Source organism: Necator americanus, chromosome III (assembly GCF_031761385.1).
Source record: "Necator americanus strain Aroian chromosome III, whole genome shotgun sequence".
NCBI lineage: Eukaryota > Metazoa > Nematoda > Chromadorea > Rhabditida > Ancylostomatidae > Necator > Necator americanus.
Window position 1 is genome coordinate 33640673 of NC_087373.1, and position 21388 is coordinate 33662060.

General features: G+C 38.9%; 2 protein-coding genes across 4 annotated transcripts; both read right to left on the reverse strand.

Moving 5' to 3' along the window:
• Positions 1-1133: 1133 nt before the first annotated feature.
• RB195_011817 (uncharacterized protein) lies at positions 1134-19853 on the reverse strand (the record flags this gene model as incomplete). 3 transcript variants are annotated; one of them, XM_064193393.1, is made up of 34 exons in its annotated part: positions 1134-1364; positions 1881-2083; positions 2148-2256; positions 3045-3125; positions 3191-3364; positions 3484-3602; positions 3665-3872; positions 3944-4086; positions 4164-4291; positions 4483-4562; positions 4690-4869; positions 5305-5415; positions 7576-7641; positions 9355-9433; positions 9516-9616; positions 9690-9721; positions 9800-9848; positions 9931-10120; positions 10284-10363; positions 10423-10543; positions 12357-12405; positions 12602-12826; positions 12968-13093; positions 13156-13292; positions 13379-13578; positions 13659-13784; positions 15569-15697; positions 15752-15805; positions 15906-16014; positions 16124-16244; positions 16619-16678; positions 16751-16873; positions 17792-17886; positions 19762-19853. In XM_064193393.1, 34 exons carry the CDS (start codon positions 19851-19853, stop codon positions 1134-1136), a joined length of 4131 nt encoding a protein of 1376 aa, XP_064050976.1. The 3 variants fall into 3 exon arrangements, with proteins under 3 accessions (XP_064050976.1, XP_064050975.1, XP_064050977.1); XM_064193394.1 differs by lacking the exon at positions 7576-7641; XM_064193392.1 differs by lacking the exon at positions 19762-19853 and having other exon boundaries at positions 9690-9848; positions 17792-17885.
• A 237-nt stretch (positions 19854-20090) lies between these two features.
• On the reverse strand, positions 20091-20428 carry RB195_011818 (uncharacterized protein; the record flags this gene model as incomplete). Its single annotated transcript, XM_064193395.1, has 3 exons — positions 20091-20120; positions 20172-20254; positions 20317-20428. The coding sequence occupies 3 exons, from the start codon at positions 20426-20428 to the stop codon at positions 20091-20093; spliced, it is 225 nt and encodes a 74-aa protein (XP_064050978.1).
• Positions 20429-21388: the final 960 nt, after the last annotated feature.

The following is a 21388-nucleotide window of genomic DNA, read 5'->3' on the forward strand; positions in this document are numbered from 1 at the left end:
TAGATTATGGAGAGGAGGATGATTCTATCCATTTCTTCTTAATTGCCGTAAAAGACGGCCTGGAAGATGCGGCGCGTGCACAAGGCTGGTGCGCTCCAATTGCACTCATTGTAGAAAATAGCACGCCGGAACGCTCGAAGCCGTTTTTACGGCAATTAGGAAGAAATGGACGGAATCACCCTTCTCTCCATAATCTACGATCTCGTATACTCCACCTGAAATCCGTACCACCTCAGATTCTCGGGGTGATGCCTTTAATGAAGATAAGCCATTAGGCCATCAAAGCAAGTATTTTTGAGTAATGTAGTGAAAAGGATAAAGTCACTGGCGTATCAATCCACTTGGGATGCTCCTACGCGTTTTACTGGAATTCGTAATCGTTGAGGTTTTGGAACGCGTGGTGTACAACTGTACAATGAGTTGCAAGTGAACCAATAATCAAGTCAGTGCCTCTATCCTCCCACACAGGTCTGTTACCAATTTATCGACCTCGGAAGGACGAAAGGCTTGGTTCTCACTAGGGCGGCTTCGAACCATCGACCATGTTGCTACAACGGACCTCTAACCGACTAAGCCACACCCGCCTTGTAATGTAATATTGTGCACAACAAAAAAAAAGAATAACACAAGAAAAAAATTTATTGAGACAGTGAAGTAATTCTTTTGGCGATTCACTGAGCTTTATAAGGAATCAGGTATAAACGGTCTCATGCCGCCATCATTAATGTAATGCTAGACGATCGTAGCAATATCGCGGGGAATTTAGCACTTAGCAAGCTTATTTGCTTTCAAACATCATCACAATGGAAAACAATTATCTTAAGCGACGCATAAGCTATGCTATGCTACCCGTTCAGTTTGCATCGAATCAATAATTCTGGCACTACTATGCTCCTATATTCGTGAACGACGAATTAATTATAGGCTCTAATGTATTACATCCATAATCAACGCATCAATTGATCGATCGATCGTACCAGGAGGAGGAGGAGGAGTATCATGGGTATAACGGTGCGTAGACAAACTTTGAGATACGATGGACAGTACATAAATGTGAAGAGAACAACGTTGAGAGCCTGATCATCCAAGAATGGATAGATAATGAGCAAAATTTCTCACACTTAACTGTATACCTAACTAATTTTAGCCCATTTCATAAAACGTATTAATGTTCGACATGGGATGTGTTGGCTCATTGCTTTCATATTCAACACTCGATCATCCGTCAATAGAATCACATTTCGATAGATGATTGGAGTATTTCGAGTTTGAGTTGATTGCTTAAAATCAGCGAAGTTCGCTTCTTGTGCAGGTTCCAATTCCGTAAAATTTACGCATGATCGTAGAATACGGTCGTCGTTCACCTGAAGGTACTGGAAGTAGGTGAACGGAAACCAAAAAAAAGTGAATTTATCTTGTTTCAGGAGAATTAAAAACAAAACTGAATAGATAAATGAAAGCAAATAAATAAAATATAAAATAATAAAGATGTTGGGAACAATACTAACCATATAACCATATACTAACCATTTAACGATGAAAACAAATTTAAAAAAAAGTCGAGCAAATTTTAGCAAGATGATGAGAAAATGTCCATTTCTTATGTGCAGTTTTTTTCTTTTACTGGCTATATCCCTATCAATTGAAAAAAAAAACATGTGCAGTTAATACGTCAAGAAGGTGAAATATTTTCAGAGTAACAGAAAGCATGGTTCCATTCCATAATTGGTTTTTTGAGTCATAGATAGAAATCGGCTATGAACGACTTAAGAAGGATAGAAACGAGAGAACATATGTATTAAAAAAACTTAAAAATATAGGCATAAAACACATAAAAAATACAAAAAGCACGAAATAAAATGATGATAAAAATCGCTTACCATCTCTCGATCATCAGCTGATTCTTCACGTACAACGGCGATTGGAACACGACGTCCACGCATCGTTAACGTAAACATACGGGGAGATTTTTGTCTCGTTTGTTCACGTAACCACGACATCGCCTGTCGGGCTCCGGCTGTTGCTGCCTCCGCATGTGTACTGTTTATTTCACCATGTTGTAACTCCATAAGTTCTTCCATAACTGCAAATGTATACAATGTAAGAGCACATATTTGAACCAAAAAAAAGTACGGAAATCATAGAACCTGTTGTGGGAATAAGTATACGGAATCTTTCACATTGTTGAATCTTCTGAATTTTTTCTAGCTGATCGATAAAGGCGTTTGTGTCGATGACAACATAAAGAGGTTTCACCTTAAATAAAACATTAACAAATTGACCTTAAACAGTGTTACTGTCGCTATTTCACTTTATTTCATCTAATAACAGCCCAATCTTGATCCGAACTGCTCAACGGCAGCGTATCATGAAATTGACGTGGTAGGAACTTCCTCAGGAATAGATAAGGGTATGGGTGTGGTTCATTGTCTAACCGTGATAACGTAAACTCCCCCTAGTAACCCAAAGAAAGACGTGTATAGTAGCCCTGCGTGACCCCGCCTTCCCAACGATACAACTTATTACGCGATAGAACACGTGCAACTCGGACGTTTTCCAACGTCCGCAATTCAACTAGAGCTCACATAAGCAGCTGAGCTACTCCCACTTGCACAATCGTAGAGTAGTTGCGAATAGCCCTCTTTCTATCATGCGTAATGAGTTGCATCGTTAGAAGATAAGACCGTACAGAGCTACTGTGTAGGGCCTTTTCTGAACTAGGGAGACTTGAGCGTGATAATTCTCGTACTCGTGAACTATTTGTTCGTGAAAAGAACTCAATTAGTGATACACTGCTTCCAACGTGATCGATTAGTGTTCCCAAGAAGAAAAAAAAATCAATTTTCATTCAAGGAATGAGAATTGTTATGATCTTCAATCGTTACCTACGTTTCTAAAAGTGTTTTTTGCAAGATATTAGATAATTTAATTCGTACTTGTCCCATTATATGACGTCTTATCCCTGTGCTAGATAGATTCCCCTAACGATTGTTTTTTTTTTGTTTTCTTTAAAAATGCAAAGATTTAAAGCATAGCAAACTGACCACCAGCAATTGTTCATGTTTTCGAAGTTCCCTTTCGAGAAGTTCCTCTCTCGTAGGCGGTGATGATGAACTTTGTGAATTCTGAATAAAACACAAATGTATAATTGTTAAAAAAAAAGAAAATGGTAATTTTGTGTGTTCAGTACCTCATAATGTGAATCGGATGATGTGCTTGTTCCTTCCTTATGCTCACCATCTATGTGCTCGCTCCTTGTGAATTTCCCTGTTTTCTCACAGAAGAAGAAACAAGACAATTCGGATCCATCCAGATATTCGACGGCAAGAAGTAACTGTGCTAGCCGTACATGGAGCGGGATTAGCTGGAACATATCTCCTTATAGAAAATGGAACATCGGCTTTATTTGAATTTTTCTTCAAAATGAAACCGAGATAACGATTAGAGGCTCAGCTTTAAATGAACTTGCTCACAAAAACTCACATGCTCCATAGAATCTGTCAGAGGAACCGTACAGTGTAATATTCGAGGGAATGGAGGGAACACTTCCGAGAACGATGACATATACGCCAATTCAGGCAAGATGAAGGATTTGTTAGAGCCTATAAAATAGACTAAAACTGTTTCTAGTCTGAAAAAAAACCACTCAAAATTTTACTATTACCTTCTCCATTTTCTATTTTAGCTAACATCTCGTTATCCTGCCATTTCATCAGCTCATTTCCGATCTTAGCAAGAAAATCCCATGTGTCAATATCAACTATCGACAACGGTAACGCTTCAACTGATGGCATTGTACGATAAATTGCTGACGCTAAAGGACATGAGAACCATTCGCAAAGAACGCATAAAGCCGGGAGAACACGAGAAACCTAAAGAAATACACGACTAGTTTCGAGTGGACGGAATAGAATGAAGTACACAGATTTGAAAAAAGGAATACCACAGATGGTACTGTAGAAGTGCCTTGAATCCATGAACCTATCTCCTCTAATCGAATGACAATAGGTCGAAGATATGCGCCAAATACACTAACAAGTGCACGAACAGCATGTTGTTGTTGTAAGCTGCATACATCTGCGTCACCTTAAATCCGCAAAAAATAAATCCCTTCCTTAAATTTCAAGATATAGGATTCCGATCCTAATAAAATCACAACTAACCGACAATTCCATTGCAATGAACAGCATAGATGAACAATGAGGCAATTTGTATGAGTTGGTTAGCTGTGACAGGAGAACAATCCTGTTCAACTAACGCTGTCAGTTGTCCGATGGCACGCTCGGAAACACTTTAAAAGTAAGGAATTAATATTACAGATAAATTCATTCATATACAGTTTCATCTCAACAAAAGCTGTTTTGTATACGATTGAATGAATGAAAGGTACTGATGAGGAGAGCGTAATTCCAGAAGAAAAAAAAATGAAATGAAATGAATTAATTATGAAGTTGTAAAATGACACCAAATTAAAAGAACTACCTTGGAAAAGATTCCATTCCAATTTTTGTAATGAGAAGTCCAACAGTGCTGATAACGTATGAGATAGTACGACGATGCAACTGGAAAATAATAAAAATATCAAATAGCTTCAAAAAAAAGAAACATATAGTAAAGGTGTAGCAAATGGGAGAGTGGAAATAAAAACTGCAAACATTCTCTTTAAAAAAAAGAGTGTGGAAAACTAACTTTGCTAGGTTGTTGCTCCAAGAATGAACGGAAGATGTGAGCATCATCATTTTCGGTTTCAATATTTGGTCCTTCCATGTCCAACCATATTTCATACGGTCGATCAGCGCTTGCGGCTAACTCAGCGTCCTCACGAACTTCTCCGCACTCAGCATCCAGTAGAGGTTCATATTTGTCCACCTTAATAAGCCGCTTAGCTTCCATGTAGCAAAACTTAAAGCAACTCAAGGGATAAGTAGCATATGCTCCAAAAAAGAACTGAATTTTATCTGGACATGATGAATATGGTTGAATTCAAAGCTCCAGAGCTCAGAAGTATGACATTATTATGGATTTTGGAGTATGGCATTATCATGAAGTACGGGTTATCCACAATGATGTCAAGTCTATTTCGTTTTAATAATAATAATATACATTAAATAATACGTTTTAATAATGATTATAATAATTTCAATAATTTTAATAATTGATTACGCTACAGAATGGATATATGACATCTGTAAGGTACATACGTAAAAAAAAGAAAACACTATGAACAATGCTGAAAGTAAATCGAAAGAGTAGAAAATGAATAAATGCAAGAAATGACAGTAAGAAGACAATCAATAAGCATGCCTTTCTCTTCATTGCGGCAAGACGAGCGTAGAGCCGATCACGAGCAGCTTCGAATGGATGATCTGCGGACAGTGCACGAACACAGAAGAAAATCTCGTCTAACGCTTGACCCTGAATTAAAACTCAATCACAAAAAATCAGAACCCACGTGAGTGAATCCAAATCCAACAATCGGCAGTTCCAGGCAAAGTTTCAGAAGTAAAAGTGCGAGTGGAGGTGTTCACGTCGGAGCGAGTATCATGCATTAATCGAAGTAATTTTTTAAAGGAGAGTTCAGAATTTACTTCTTTAAAACTTTTTCATTCACCACAACACAGAACATAGAACGACCACATAGAGAAAGCTGTTCCATCTACTCACAAACTTCATTTGCCTTTAACTACTCATTCGAAGATTGCCTTAAATAATCGATACATAACATATGTACGGTTCATATCTATGTATAGTCGGGTCAAAACGACATGAAGCACGAGTGTAGATGCGGTGCATTTCCGTACGCGCTCGAAATGGCGCTGTGGAGGCAGCAGTTGGAACCGAGATGGGACCTTCGCAAACTGCAGCGATGGATTGTGCCAGAAAGGGTTCCAGTACGCTCCTGACCGCTACGCTCCAACGCACCGCCTCGAGAGAAGCCGCGTACGCAATTGCACCGTGCTTCATGTCGTTTTGACACTGTACGCTACTATACGCTTAATCTTTGCTTTCCTACAGGGAAACACAGAGCAATAAACAGAGGCTTTTTTCCGCGTATAGTCAGATCAAAACTATCTGAAGCCTGTTGTACTTAAGAGCGAGCGGCTGCGCTCGAAACGGAGTGGTGGAACTAGCGGTTGCGATAGATGTGGGGATTTCTTTAGGTTTTATCATGGGGTGTAGTTACAGACCGCGGTTTCAAATTTCAAAACTTCACCCATTCCGGTGTTCATTAATATTTTCAATCAAAAACTATCCTGAATCATTATTGCAACTTATTGAAATTGGCTGCAAATAGGGACTTATCTTCTTCCATATGAGACCACGCAACCAACTTCTTCCTGCTGACATTAAGGAAAATTTCGAATGCAATACTGTTCGCTGTAATACACGTTTACGTGACATTGCATGCGTTGCGGTGCAAAACAGACTTTTTCTACCTGTGCAAATCACGACAAATAGAAATGGAATGAGAAAAAAAGGAAAGAAGTTGCTATGGATCACAGGAGACAAATAGAGAAAAGACTTGTTAAATTCAACTATGTTAAATAGGTTTTGATTCATCATTGGGACACCGCAAAAAGATCACTATTTCTACCATGCTCTATCAGTGAGCTTATAGTTGGGTTAAAACGACACGAAGCTCGACGCAGTTACCTAAGCGGCTATGTTCGAAGCAGCGCGGTGGAGCGTACCGGTTAGGAACGAAGGAGAACTATTCTGAGGACCACTCATCGCTACAGTTTGCGAGGGTTCCACTTCAGTCCCAAACACTAGCTTCACCGTGCCGCTTCGAGCGCAACCGCTTACACGACTGCGCCAAGCTCCGGATCGTTTTGACCCGACTATATTTTTCTGGAACATTCAACAATAGGAAGAAAAAACAGGTATTTCTGGAGATGTTGGAAGGATGTAGGCGCGCCAAAACTTAGGTGTTATTCGTGTTTTCTTTCTTTCACAAATATGCGAGATTGAAAAATTTTGTGCTACATACATTGGAAAAGAAACAAAATCCATGTAGAAATTACTGGATGGAGGATTAGTGCGATTTCAAAGATTTGGTCGCTATTGGCCAAAACCACTTGAAGCGGGGTGCGCTTGCGTTACGCTCGAAGTGCTGCAGTTAGCGGTTGCGATCCAGGTGAGGTTCTTCCTCATTTCTGCAGTCAGTCCGGCTGCAGCAAGAAAGAGTTCCACCTCAATCTCAACAGCTGACTTGATCGCTTTCAAGCCGTTCTGACCCAACTATGAAGAAGTACCCAACCACCCGCTGTTGCATAGAAATGTGAGAAGAAAAAGCAGATCTTTTTACACTGATTTAAATTTAAAACGAAATAGTTTCAAAATGTCGTGAGTCAATGAACCAATTCCCTTATTTTCTCCATTAAGTTATGTCCGTAAGGAGAGAATGTCCGTGTTCCTATAGAGGATTTGAAAAAGGGGAACTCTGAAAATATGAAAAATGTTTCAAATTGCAACATTTTACATAAATAGGTTGTGTTATTCTAGTAAACCACACCATCCCCTAATATTTCTAGGTTGTTCAATGAAAAAATAAGGTATCGGGTGATAAAGGACCTGTCGTCTGTTGGAGAGAATCTCGAGCGGTGTATTACGTGCACGCCGTCTGCTTCGGTACAGCATCTAGAACACGGCTTCATTGCAAGTCGCAAAAAAATTTCAAATTGTTCTTAGTAAAACAAAGGATAGCTGGGATCAGCTAGAACAGGGCAAAACAGGGAGATTACTACACATATTAAGTCAATAACGGCACTCGGTAAGAATGGAAGCAACATTCTCGCTCATCGGGACTAAATTATCACTGATATGAGCGGTTTGAAGAGTGGATAATACCACGTTAATGTTGAGGACCGTAACAAAAAAAAAATTAAGAAAGAAAACGATAAAGAGATAAGAATATGTGAAAAACGAAAACTCAAGAGAATCCAGATCACATAACACGAAAGACGAAAGAAAACATGCACCACTACACTACATTACGCGTTAACGAAGAAAAATACGACTTCTATTCCTAAAACCAAAATCAAAACAAGCGCAAACAAAGCCATTAATAAGTACCATTTCTCTGCTCTTATGTTCCTTTGACCCTTCTACGTGTGGATCTCTCCTAGTTTCATACTTGAAGCGCAAAAACTGATCGATCCATACTTCCCCAGATACCCAGGTTATGCAATAGCGGTGATAGACACTCAACGTGAATCAACATTTCCGACATCACACATTAAAAAAGAACACATTTTTTTAAAAGAAAAAGTCGAAAAAAAACATACTGGGTCAAGCACGATGTTGAAAACAGGAATTAATTACATTGGCCAATATTAATTTACCTTCCAAAAGGCTTGAAAACAAGCTTCACAGATCTATGAGGCATCATAACATACCGTTAATAGATACCTAGAGCTGACAATCAAGGATGCCCAAAAATTCATTCCGATTTATCTCGATCCAGGACACAGAAATACGATACTTTCCGAGAAATAACGCAAACCAAATGCTCCCATGTTTGTTATAGTCGGGTCAAAACCAAATGAAGCTCGGCGCAGTTGCGCAAGCGCCTGCGCTCTAAGCGGTCCGGTGGAACGTAACGTTTAGGGTCGAGAGGGGCCCTTGCTAGGACGCTATGCTAGATCGCTGCGATTCCTGACGGTCCCACTTTGATTAGCTAGCTCCACTACGCCGCTTCGAACGCAGCCGCTTGCACAACTGCACCGCGCTTCATGTCGTTTTAACCGGACCATATCTTGTAGACCTGAGCACTGGCCGTAAGGTGGAATTTCATAAAACAGCGATATTGGGAGAGGATAGTAACTCAGCGAAAATAAGCGAACATTACTGGTTCGTACAAGAACTGAGACATGAAAAGAACGCGCAAAGAATGGGATCTCCTAAGAGCCTTACGGAATACATGGGCGTCATGGTCAGGTCGAAAGGTGCAGTTGCGTAAGCTACTGCACTCGCGATGCAGCAGTTGAACTGCAACCATTGCCAGCTCAACTTGGACTGAACAGATGATTGGGGCGAACGTGGGTCCCGTCTCGAGCGTAACAGCTCGCTCCACCGCGCCGCTTCGAGCGCAGCCGCGTATGCAACCGCACCAAGCTTCATGTCGTTTTGACCCGACTAGAATTCAACAACTTACAAATTTCTAGATTCTCCCTGCCGTTACGTAATTGATAAAGACGTCATGGCGCGTACAGTAACGTAGAGAATCAAGAGATGAAAAAAAGATAATGAAGAAAAAAGTTCTAATAACATAAAAGACAAAAACCAATATCATGTGCTTGACCCAGAACTTCTTATCCACAAACCGTTAGCGAATAACATATTGAAACCAACCGAAAAATATGCCACCACGGCAAGTTGGTTGTAACAATGCCCTGACGATGGCCAAAACAAGGCTGATCGCAAATATGTCCTTGAAAAGAAAGATATCATGAAAGATTCATTTTTTGTCGACAAAAATGAAACCTAGGACAAAAACGAAACATTGTCCGTACATCTTGGCATCTCGGTAGTCTTCACTGCCTTCAACCAACGTTTTGTAACGTTTCAGATCTCCCAAGGAAATCAAATGCCGTGAGCACGATTTTATCGCTACCTAATATTCGATTCGAATAAATTTGAAAAACAATACAATGAATACTCGCACCAAATTTTGGGCATACGCTCACCTTCAGCTTAGTCGAATCATTTTGTGACGAGCCTAAAGAAGATGACACACTCCAAAAATCATTTTCGTGAAGAATAGATGGAACGATGATCGCTTTTTCCATATCCACACCCAGTTCTTTCTCATATAAATCAATAAGACATCCGTAGAAAGTGATTCCCTGTTGAAAGTATTTACCAATAATCACGGATAGGTAAAATGAAATTAAGAAAAAAGAAGAAAAACTAATAATATAATCTTACCTTATTTAATAATATTAATAAGAGATTTCGGAACGTTTTCGAGCTTTCTTTCGGGGAATTCACAACTGATTTAAATACTTCAATTGGCTTATAGAATGCTTGTTTCCAAAGATGTTGTTCTAGATTCATCGAAAATGTGAAGAAAATATCTCGTGTCAGCACTCCATAGTAGATCTCAGCCAATTCGTCGCTGAAATTTATATTTTCAATTTCAGTTCAAACGAAAAATAGAAAAGAATACGAAAGAGAAAAAAGAAATGACAACATGAGCAAAAAATGCAGGGAAAAGTTCTTTTAAAAAAACTAGATTTTAAGAAACAATATATTACAATATTTCGTAAATATGCACATACCTCAACTGTACAACTTTTTCAGCAGCTCGCACATCCCTCTTCTGAACTTGAGAAAGCAACGATGATATTGAATCATTAATCTGAAACAATTACTCTCACTAGTTAATCATTTCACTCATCAAACAAGTAATCACAAAACCTTCTGCATTTTCGGGCCCTCATTACTGGCTATTTCGTGGTAAACTGGATAGTCGGTCATTTGTCGAGGTTGTGCGTTATGTTGTGATGTCGATACCGCCCGCATTTTCTCATCAGCCACGCTGTAATTGACAATATTCCTCAAACAATTTCACCTTCAAATCTTAATCGCAAAAGTTTAAGGATGGTTAGAAGAATGAATGTTAATCTCAATGGGATCGAACATAAAGTGATCAATTCACCTACTCGAGACATGTTAAACCATCGTTAAAAAAAACAACAAAAAAGCATTCGGACAGCCACAACATGGACACCGTATTTCCACAATTAAGTAGCAAATAAACCATAGAAAAATCTGGGAACGGATCAAAAGAAACAAGGAGCGTACGTATAGCCCCCAACGAATGCATTAAACTGCTTAAATGCAGCGCGTTCACCGCAGCGCACACTTTTTGTCTACTTACACCATACTCCCACTGGTCGCTGTTCTGCACGCCGCAGTCGAAGATGAATCGCGTACAGTCGGTTGAAAGCGCTCGGCGTCGACTATGTATAGTTGGGTCAAAACGACCTTCGGCTCGGTGCAGTTGCGTCAGATGCTACGCTCGAAGCGATGCGGCGGAATGTAGAGGTTAGCATCGAAAGAGGGGATCTTCTTTTACATCACTCATCGCTACATTTCCCGATGGTCCCATACCGTTCCCGATGGTCCAACCGATAGCCCCACCCCGACGCTTCGAGCGTAGCCGCTTACGCAACTGCACCGAAGTTCATGTCGTTTTGACCCAACTATATTTTCTCAAGACATACAACACTAAGGAGAAAAATAGGAAAATTTTTCTAGAGATGTTGGAAGGACATAAGCACGCCAAAACTCAAATGCTAGTGGGTTTTCTTTTTCCAACAAATATAGAAAATCCCTCTTTATTCCTCTTCTCCTACACTCTCTTGCGCCATTTTGCACACTATTTCCATCAACTATTCCGTTTTCTACTCTTTAGACCAACTTCGAATGAGATGTGAGAAACTTATTGGTACATTTAATCGTCTAAGTGATGTTTGAGAAATTTCTTCCATTCCTTAGCGCTTCGTGGTTAGAAATTACTCTTTCGGCACAAATTCACGAAATATTTATATAAGCCCATCCTAATCCTGTATGTAACGTTTTCTTATGCGCTCAGATAATCATATTGGTGCCATAAAATGAACGAAGTAGTATGAACTCTGCTTCAAGTTATTCCTTATAGTCCAAATGATCTCCAGTGTTATCCTACATAAGAAATGGATTTGAATCTTCATCTGACTGTGCGCAAACGGTCTCGATATGCACAAGTTGTCTCTATGAGTAGATCTTGCGTAGCAAAAAAAAAAATAAACTGCTCTATTGTTGTAGGACCAAAGTTCCGGAAGAGTCAGAGGAATAAGACCGCACTTTCTGTTCAACACTAATCGACACTACGTGAGGAAAATTTATTGAGATGAAGTTCTAGAAATAATTAACACTCAACAATAGAGCCAAATAAACCACTTAAAACTGAAGTTAAAGCCCATATATCAACAATAGTTACTCGTTTGAAAGAACGAATTTAAGTCAAGATTTCCCAGCGAGATCATCTTCAGATCTTGGTTAATTATATAAATGCTGTCGAGTCCTACAAAGCAGAAACAGAATATTTTAACCTTTTCTTTAAGTAACGTATGCTATATGTTGTAGATCCGAAAGGTATTAGTAAAACAATAGAAGGAATAGCGCATTGACGAAGGGAAGAAGGACGGAAGGTTAGAAAGTTTCACTAGGAAATGGTTAAATATGACGATTAAAGCTTATTTATAAGTTAATTAGCTTAATTACTACCGGAATAGAAAAGGATAATTCTAATGAGTTAAATTATGAGATATTATGGGAAAGACAAGCGGATGAAACACACGCATCACCTGTTTCGAACATCGGCATTTGCTTTGATCGCATCGTATTTCTCGGAAGCTGCAAATAGCTCCAGATCGTCGATGAAATGGATAAACGAGGGTAAACGATAAAATAAGAATAAACAAAATATGCTGTTAAAATTTCCAACAAAAACAAATTCTCGTAAACTGAATTGTAGAAATTAATTTAAAACGAACAAAAAAAACTACTTGAGTTTTGATGGCAGAAAATTTTGAAAATCAAACACAACTACCTCGCATAGCTGGTGGCTTGTACGTCCTAATGGTTTCGGTTCGACGCGTCACAGGAGCAACTTGAGGTGATAGCGAACTTGTTTCCGTAGTTTGTGGTGCAGTTTTCGGACGGATGACCGTTAAGCGACCCGCTAGGCGACTAGGTTTGTCCTGCTCTTGGTAAAGGTTTCCACTATATCCTGGTTTACATTGAGCGTCGCGAGCATTGGTTAACGGCAATTCCTCTACAATTTATTTATAGTAGCTTGCTACAGACACAATAGAATCGAAAAAAAAAAGAATGAAGCGAACTAAAACTAGGTGAACTAGAATGAAAAAGCTGAAAATTGAAAAGGAACTCATATAAAAGAAAAAGTAGCATGTACTTTGTCTATTCCAGTGCTTCTCGTCTCCGCTCTCTTCAGTTGGCGTAGCATCTCCGCTTGAGATATCATCCACCTCGTAGTTTTCTTCAACTATGCTACCTCGCAGAGATGAGGATCGGTCGCTATCTTAGAGAAAAATTGAATTGAAACAAGACTCCAAAGATATTCCATGTCATTTGGCAACTAACCATGTCGATCCCTTTCATGGCCATGCCTCACGGAAATTGGCACCCTCAGTATACCACGCCTTGGCTTCGAACTTGAATAATCACCATGAGAGAACTTGTTTATCGACGAATCGGTTAGAGGTACACGGTTTTCAAATCTAAAGAAGGCCTCTTCCAATGAATCAAAATCGAAAAAAAAAAAGATATTTAGCTCTAGAACGTCTGAACAAAGTGAAAAGTCCACCTTTCCCTAGTTCTTTCATTATTCTCCTCTTGATCATCGCTGTGCTTCGCATTGTATTCAGATTCCACCTCCTGACTCCAATCGAATGACCCAATTGATTCAAAAGACTGACATAACTGCATGTAAGACATTGATGACGAAGACGGTGCATCGCCTGACACACTTTGAGTTTCCAAGTGAGTATCCACACGTAAATGATCCTGAGAAAGAAAAATCAAGCTTTGTTCTAGGAATATGTCAGAAATATCTAGAGGAATGGAGAAAATAACGTTACACTAACCGAATATTGCGGTAAATATTCACTCTGCGTACTGTTTATTGAGTCATTGCGTCTTCGATTGCCAACATTTCGTCGTTGACCAGCTTCAGCACGCATAGAAGCACGTTCATATTGTTGCAATTGCGCCTATAAATATTTATAAGGAAATAATTGTAATTAGGCCGATAGATAGTTACATAAATCAATAGAATAACAACTCCAAAAAAGAAAGAAAAGAGTGAAAACTGGGAAAACAAATAACACATGGATAACACCCAAAGCGTACGGAAACTCATTTTGATAACTGAAATCTAGTATCAGTTTAGTGTCTCATCTACCATCTTTGATTCTACTTGGCAAGCTTTCTCAACCGAAGTTTAATTTGTGGTAGATCATGTGATTTGATGTCTTAAAGGCATCACTCCACGAATCTGAGGTGCTACGGATTTCAGGTGGAGTTTTCGTCTATGGGATCGTAGATTGTGGAGAGAAGGGCGATTCCGTCCGTTTCTTCCTAATTGCCCTAAAAAAACGGCCCGGAAGAAGCTTCGAGCGTTCCGGTGCGCTATTTTCTATAACGAGATCGATTGGAGCGCGTCAGCCTTCTGCACGCGACGCATCTTCCGGGCCGTTTTTTTTACGGCAATTAGGAAGAAATGGATCCCCTCTCTCCATAATCTATGATCCCGTATACGAATGCTCCATCTGAAATCCGTACCACCTCAAATTCGTGGGGTGATGCCTTTAACAGTTTTTTTTTTCGGGTGTTTTGCATGGAAATTTTGAAATCAGAAAATGGTGTTATGCTCATCGTAACTATATCACTGCCATCGGTCCATTTCTCTAAGTTCTTTCAAAAACTTAATAATATCTTATTATTCACATAATAAATCTTTTCCCGGATAATCTCATAAGTCAATCTATGTAAATTAATGTGTTACGGTATCGCGGTAATATATTAATATTCAGAGGGATTTCCTCTCTGCGTGCTATCTACTGAAGTTGCGTCTCTCATTAACTTTAGCTTAGATTTTAAGGGACCTCAGGTCCTCAGGACTCTGTCTTCAGGATCATCATAGAAGTTTTTTTTTGTAATTATCCACAACGAACATAACTACAAAACTGATAATGTTCGGATGATTGTAAATAGACAGCGTCACTTAAACAATGACTTGATTATTTTGTTTCAGTTACACTTACTGGGATTTGGTAGCCATACACAAGCAGTGGCGAACCAAACCAGTATGTTTTTTCTCTCTCGACTGTACAATCAATGCAGCTTTTTATGCGCAACGCGCCCATTAAAAGAATAAATTATGGGCCACAGTTTCCTGTTAAAGAATTTCTCAATCGCACGTTCCAAAGAAATACGAAACACAACAAAAATACACAAAGTACAGATTTAAGAAAAAAACAGGAGGATGAAGACTTTAGTAATAGAAAACGGTACTGCTGAAATAAACTTTCTGAAAGGAAAATACGACTACTCTATTCACAGCATTTTGTAATAATTTCTGCTTCTTCTTTTCTTTTTATTTGAGAAAATTAGATTTCTGGAGAGAACTGCTCAGATTTTTTTTTCGAGGGGAGCATAAGCGCAAATCTGAATCACGCTAGCGCATGAAAATAAATTATTTTGAAGTTCTGATCATGTAAAATCGATTACTATAGGGTTAAAACATCTTATTTCGGTTTATGAGAGCTGAGCATAATCTTTAAATACTACGAGATATGTTGGTTCACATCTATTTCAGTGTAGTTTTGAAAAAAAAAATGAATTGACACAAATTGAATTCGAAAGACCACAATAAAATTGGCATCTCTACAAGTTTACATCCAAAATCTGAACTAATGGTAGAAAATTTCTGAAACATATCAGACTACCATGTACAAACAATGTAAAATCAAATACTTGTAGTAAGGGAACCTACCGTTCGTCTGAATCGCATCGGAGACGGTGCTCTACCCTGTTCCTGTTTTCCTCGACGTCGATTGAAATGCGGTTGATTACTCAGATAACTTCCTGGTTGTTGGGGATCGTACAATGACTGGGTGGAATTCTAAATCATAATAATCAACTTTCTAGCATTGTTTTACATGCTAGTGACACTTACGTAGGAATATCGTGAACCTGACGTCCGCTCAGTTGAACTACAATCACGATTTCCCTGAAACCAAATCAGTTGTGGTGAAACAAAATACTTTTAAAAATGAAATGAAAAGGGTAGGAAACGCTCATAACAGCATGAAAATAAGCAATTCGTTCACCTGTGTCAATGGCGTTCGTGAATTCTGTCGATTGTTATACTCTCGAGAGCTTTTTTTAGGGCTAAATGTCGAATTAGTATTATCGTTTCGTCCAGCATGGTAAACTTGCCTGAATGATTCCAGAGATGAGAGATGCAATACGAAATTTCTCCGCACTGAGATATCAAGAAAATAGCAGGGTTTTGTAGAGGAAAAGAATCGAAAAAGTAGAGAAATACCTGTTTCCTGAGTATCCTCCTCGTGAAAATGTTCGTGACCCTGACACCTTGCCAAAACTATCTCTCCGATCACTACACATCGAAGCCGCATCAGGGGTTGTGCTTCCAGAATCGCCATGATCTTTAAAAAAAGTCCTTCTATAGGTCCTATCACTCTTAGAAGTAAAAAAAGAAGAAGAAGTGATTGGCCCAACTATTTTTTACAGATCATTTTCGTCATACACTTACTTCTAGAAGAGTATATTACGGAAATGATCTGTAAAAAATAGTTGGGCAAATCAGCGGAACCAAAGGATAGGTGACTAGCGGTAGCCAATGATGATGTTTGTAAACAATTTGAACTCGAATATTTCACGAGTAATTAAGCAGAGAACCCACGTTAATACTTTTAATTTACACTTAGTTTCTAATTATTAAATAAATAAACTGCTACGGATGCGATTAAGATGTTCCAAAACTAGACAAATGTTTCTGGAATAAATCCTGAAAACTTACAAGAATGAACAGACTCTGTGTCGTCACTACGTCTCCTACGGGAATTTTCGTTGAATTTTCCTTAAACATCAGACGATAAAGATAATGAAGTAAGTGAATAAAGTAAATGCGCCATTTTGTTTTATTCCTTACTTGCTCCTCCCAAATCAAGTGAAATTCTTGGCGATCGCTTATGAGATGAAGGTTCAGTCGGCGGCTTGCAATCACTTGGAGGTGGTCCAGATGCAGTGACATCCGTTCCTTTACGCATCATCCCTGAATATAAGAATTTTACTTAGAGAAGACATTGAAAAAAGACGTTTTTATCCACCCTCATGGAATAAAGTTCACCAAATCCATGAATTCTTTAAGTCTCTTATATGAACCCCTTTCACATTTCAGACATCGTAGCAGTCTTAGATAATTGTAATTTCTTACTTCTGAATTCGAACACATTTTAAAATAATTCCACATCAAAAGTTCTCACTTAGTTCAATCGTAAAAGATGCAACTAGAAATATGCGCCACATTAATGTAATCATAACTAGATTTCCAATCTGGTTTAAAGGAAAAACTTCAACAAAAACTACCATAATCTATCTGTAAATCGATTTAAATTCTAGTTTTAGGCAATCACGTGTGCAGTTAGCAGCAATGGACTTACCAAACCGGATCGAAACCGCATTTCAATCTCGTCAACAATAATATTAGCTTTTGATTTACGTACGTCACTTAATTGAAGTTTATATCCATTTGGATGGTAAGGAAAAATCTGGCAATAGTCGTTCTCTACACCACTAATTGAATATCACCTTACTTTAATCACTTGGAAATGAACTTTATTCCATTCCCTCATGTTCACATCTCTTAAATACCTCAGAATTGTCAATTAATTTCATCAACTCTGCCAATAAAGAATACGTAAAAGAAATTAACTAAAGGAACTCTGAAATTCTCAGCAGATTTTAGGATTCAGGACTAGAATTTCCGACTGAAAAATTCACAATATGCATGTTCTACTGGTCACGGCACGGTATAGCACCCTCCACGGCAACTTATCTCTACACGATAGGAATCGATATTCATTAAAAAGTCTTGAAATGTTTTGATAAACGCCTTCAATAACAAAACAGAGAATATGCAAAAAAAAAGAATACAGTGAAAATTTCGAAGAAAAAAAAACAGAAACGCTACCTGGCCGATAGATCTGAATTTCTGGCCGTATTTTTCGTGTACGCGATGCGGGTGGACCTGGTGAGGAGCCGTCGTTCGTGGATTCGTCTGCCATTCTAAAATTCCAACTAGTGGTCTTAAGGGCTTTGGAAAGAATCGATATAAATAGAATTCGTCACATAAAAAAACACTGCGAACTAATTGCTAAAGGACGAAATAAAGTTTTCATTAGAGATTAGGAAGCGAAGAGAAAGAATTTGCAATATAAGCTTGGGAAATGGAAAAACAGCTAAATACTAAATCGAAGTTTTTGAATTTTTTTCCAGAACCAAAAATTCAAAAGATGTCAATACCGATATTGTACCCGATTCGTCGAAAGTTACCAAGAGTAAATTCTATGAACGAAAAAGAATGTTTGTTAAAGACCAGAATGGAAAGAAACAGAAAAAAAGAGTGGATTTAAACTTAACACACAACAGTGCAAGAATTAGACAGAGCTGAAATAAGAGTAGTAGAACGGAGTTTTTGTGGATAACGATAACGACATCGACATGATCACATCATATACGAGAGGAGGAGAGCTATTAACCTAAATTAGACGTGAAATTGGCATGTTCACACGAAATTAAATAGGAAATTTGTTCGTGGAGGAATCATTTAACATCGTTTTTTTTTCTTCTTCTATTCGAACATCATTCCATCACACCACAATCAATTCTGTGTCCGAGAAATAAATCGTGCAAGAAAATTTCGCGAGTAAGAACGCGCTAATATTACACTGAAACGGGTGGAGGAGGGGAGAGGGGGGAGGTAATGTGACGTGGCAAAAAAACTTTAAAACCACAACTAACCGATCTCGTTGTGAGAACTTGGAGAACTTGCAGATTCGTAACGTTCAAGTTGAAATTTGATCCGAATCTGAGAGAGAGGGAAGAAAAAATCCCTCTTCTCCTCTTTTTTCTTCTTCTTCTTGAGAAGAATTTCAAAATAAGACTGGATTTGAAGAGAAAAGTAGGAAGGAAATGATTCCACATACGAAAAATTTGTATATTAAATTAGAACATAACTTACAGTGCCAGTAAATTCAGATCAGAACCATACATGCAACAAGGCGAAAAACATTAGTGGTATGTATGGAAACTACCAAATATTAGGATGAAACACCCGACACACTCAAATTCACGTAAAAAGAAAAATTTAGTGAACCGCCTAGGATATTTATTCTAGAAAAGAAATTCTTCCTATTTTTTGACGCTGGGCGAAATCAGCACACGATAAGGGTCGTAAAACGGAAAGCAGCGAATCACATCGCTTATTCTATTGCTTTAGAATAATGTTCATAGGAGAATTGAAAGAACCCCCGAAATCAATAGACGATTTCGAACTATCGAATGTGAAATTAATCAAGAACGAAAAACAACTAACAGGAGCAAATAACAAAAGTAAGAGAATAAGCTGAAACTGGAAATAATCAACTAAAAGCTTAAACATCGTTTAGCCAGCTAAACAAATATCAGAGAAAGTGCTCAAACAACAAATAAATTTCGAACACGTGTGGAAAATCAATAGGTATGAATAGTAACGAACAAAACGGGGAAAAAATCAAAAATAAAATAATCTAAGATAAAGATAGAAGTGCGCGAAACATGTAAAATATTCCAAGAAAACTGCGGTAACTGAGCAGAAAATCGTCAGTTTTTTAAAGCCAAGAAAAGAAACGCAAGAAAAAAGCAACAAGAGATTTTCCGCTCCAAAAAGCACGAACCAGTTTTTCAACTTCTTCACAAGAAAAAAAGTATGGGAATTCTTTGACAGAACAGGACATCGATTATGATACTAACAATCAATTTTGAAAAAGGAGAATGTTCAGCTGAATAACAAGTATCCATCAGATTTCTCTGCTTTTTTCATCTGGAGGAAATCCTTACCTGATAATGGAGAATTGACAGGAAACAATAAAAATAAATATAGCAGAAAATACGAATACCTACCGACTTTCAAAAAAATATCCCGTGAAACGTCTCGGTATGGGTCGGGCGTCAGGATCTCGGACGCTAGGGGCGGGCGACCCGCGGCACTCCATCCCGGTCACGCCGGCTTCGATTCCAAGCTGGCGAGGCTGGCTGCCTAACGAACGGATCAGGGTCAGGATCCGTGAAAATTCCAGGTAAGGCCATGGCGTGATGAACAGAGAAGAGTCACACGGGTATGGATCAGAGTGAATGTTGAATTTGATAGTGAATGCTCCAGAAATCGAAGAATTAATTAGATCGTGAAAGACGTAAGCCCATCGAATGTAAACCAAGCCAGGAAGTTTTCGTTACAGTTTACATCTGTCCTCCAAGTTGAGCTGAACCGAGGTTCTGATTTATGGTGCAAAATCACGTGAACAACTACGTACATAGGAGCGTCGCGGCTTCTTTTCAAATTCCCAGGTGAGCGAGACAGGATCCTTGTAACATAGCCATTGTATGGTCACCTCATCTTGTATACAGTATACAGTATAGTAGTTCTTGCGAGGACAAGTACGGTGGGAACGAGAATACCGGCGATCTCTTCCCACAGGTCGTCCCATCCAATATTATTTGCCTGGCTTGCTGACGCAAACTCAGTGCAACCGGGCTTCGACGCGGGACCTAGCCTTGTGTCGTAGTGCATCCGTTGCAGAAACATTTCTAGTGCTAACGCGGAATGGAGACGTATTTCCGCTCCATGCGATGCGTTCCGTCCGCAAAAAGAAGGATAGCACTGTATTTTTATAGGATAGCTATGTATCCAATCAAGGCGCATTTTTCCGCTGGAGCGCGTTTATCCAACTGAAAGAATTTTATTGGACACGGGGCGCTGAGAGACGAGATGTAGTGAGGGTCCCGTCGCGGACATATCCACTGGAATAATTCCTTTTTTCCGGGATTTGATATCAGTACGAAATGGCACGATTATAATACAGTTTTTATTCAGCGAATGTGACTAACGACAATTCCTAAGTGGTTTTTTTTAATGCGTAGAGCGCAATTCAAAGCACCATTCGCGTAGAGAATGAAGCCAGTTTCGAGGGTGATGTTCAAGGCGCCCGCTGTCCAAGTTTCAGCAAGAATGGTGAAATTGTGATAGCTGTCCTTATTGACACTGTTTTCTTCCAGCAATCCTACACGTATCACATTTTTGTATATGTTGTCTATTTAATGCGTTCCTCATTCTACTGCCTTTTTGTTCATTCATGAGAGATAAGGCAAAGAATGCGAATGAAAGTTTTCGTCAATTGAATGTTGGGCGAATGTTTTCGTCTAGACTGTAATCGAATCAGAACAATCTGAAACTTGGTCCCAACTCGATCGCGACCGCCGGCTAAACCGCGCCGCTTCGAGCGCAGCCGCTTACACAACTGCACGTGCTTCATTTCGTTTTGAACCGACTAGAACAACGTGACCCCACTCTGATAGACGTTGTTTATCATGCGTTTCGTTTTTATTTTGTTTTTTCTTTGTTTTTATTTTCTATGTATCAGTTGTCGTTGATGATACAATGCCTTAGAATACTGAACGCTTACTATTCTTCTTCGCGATCATATCCTCACATTTACTTGCACTTACACTTCGTGTGATTTTATTTTGTTAA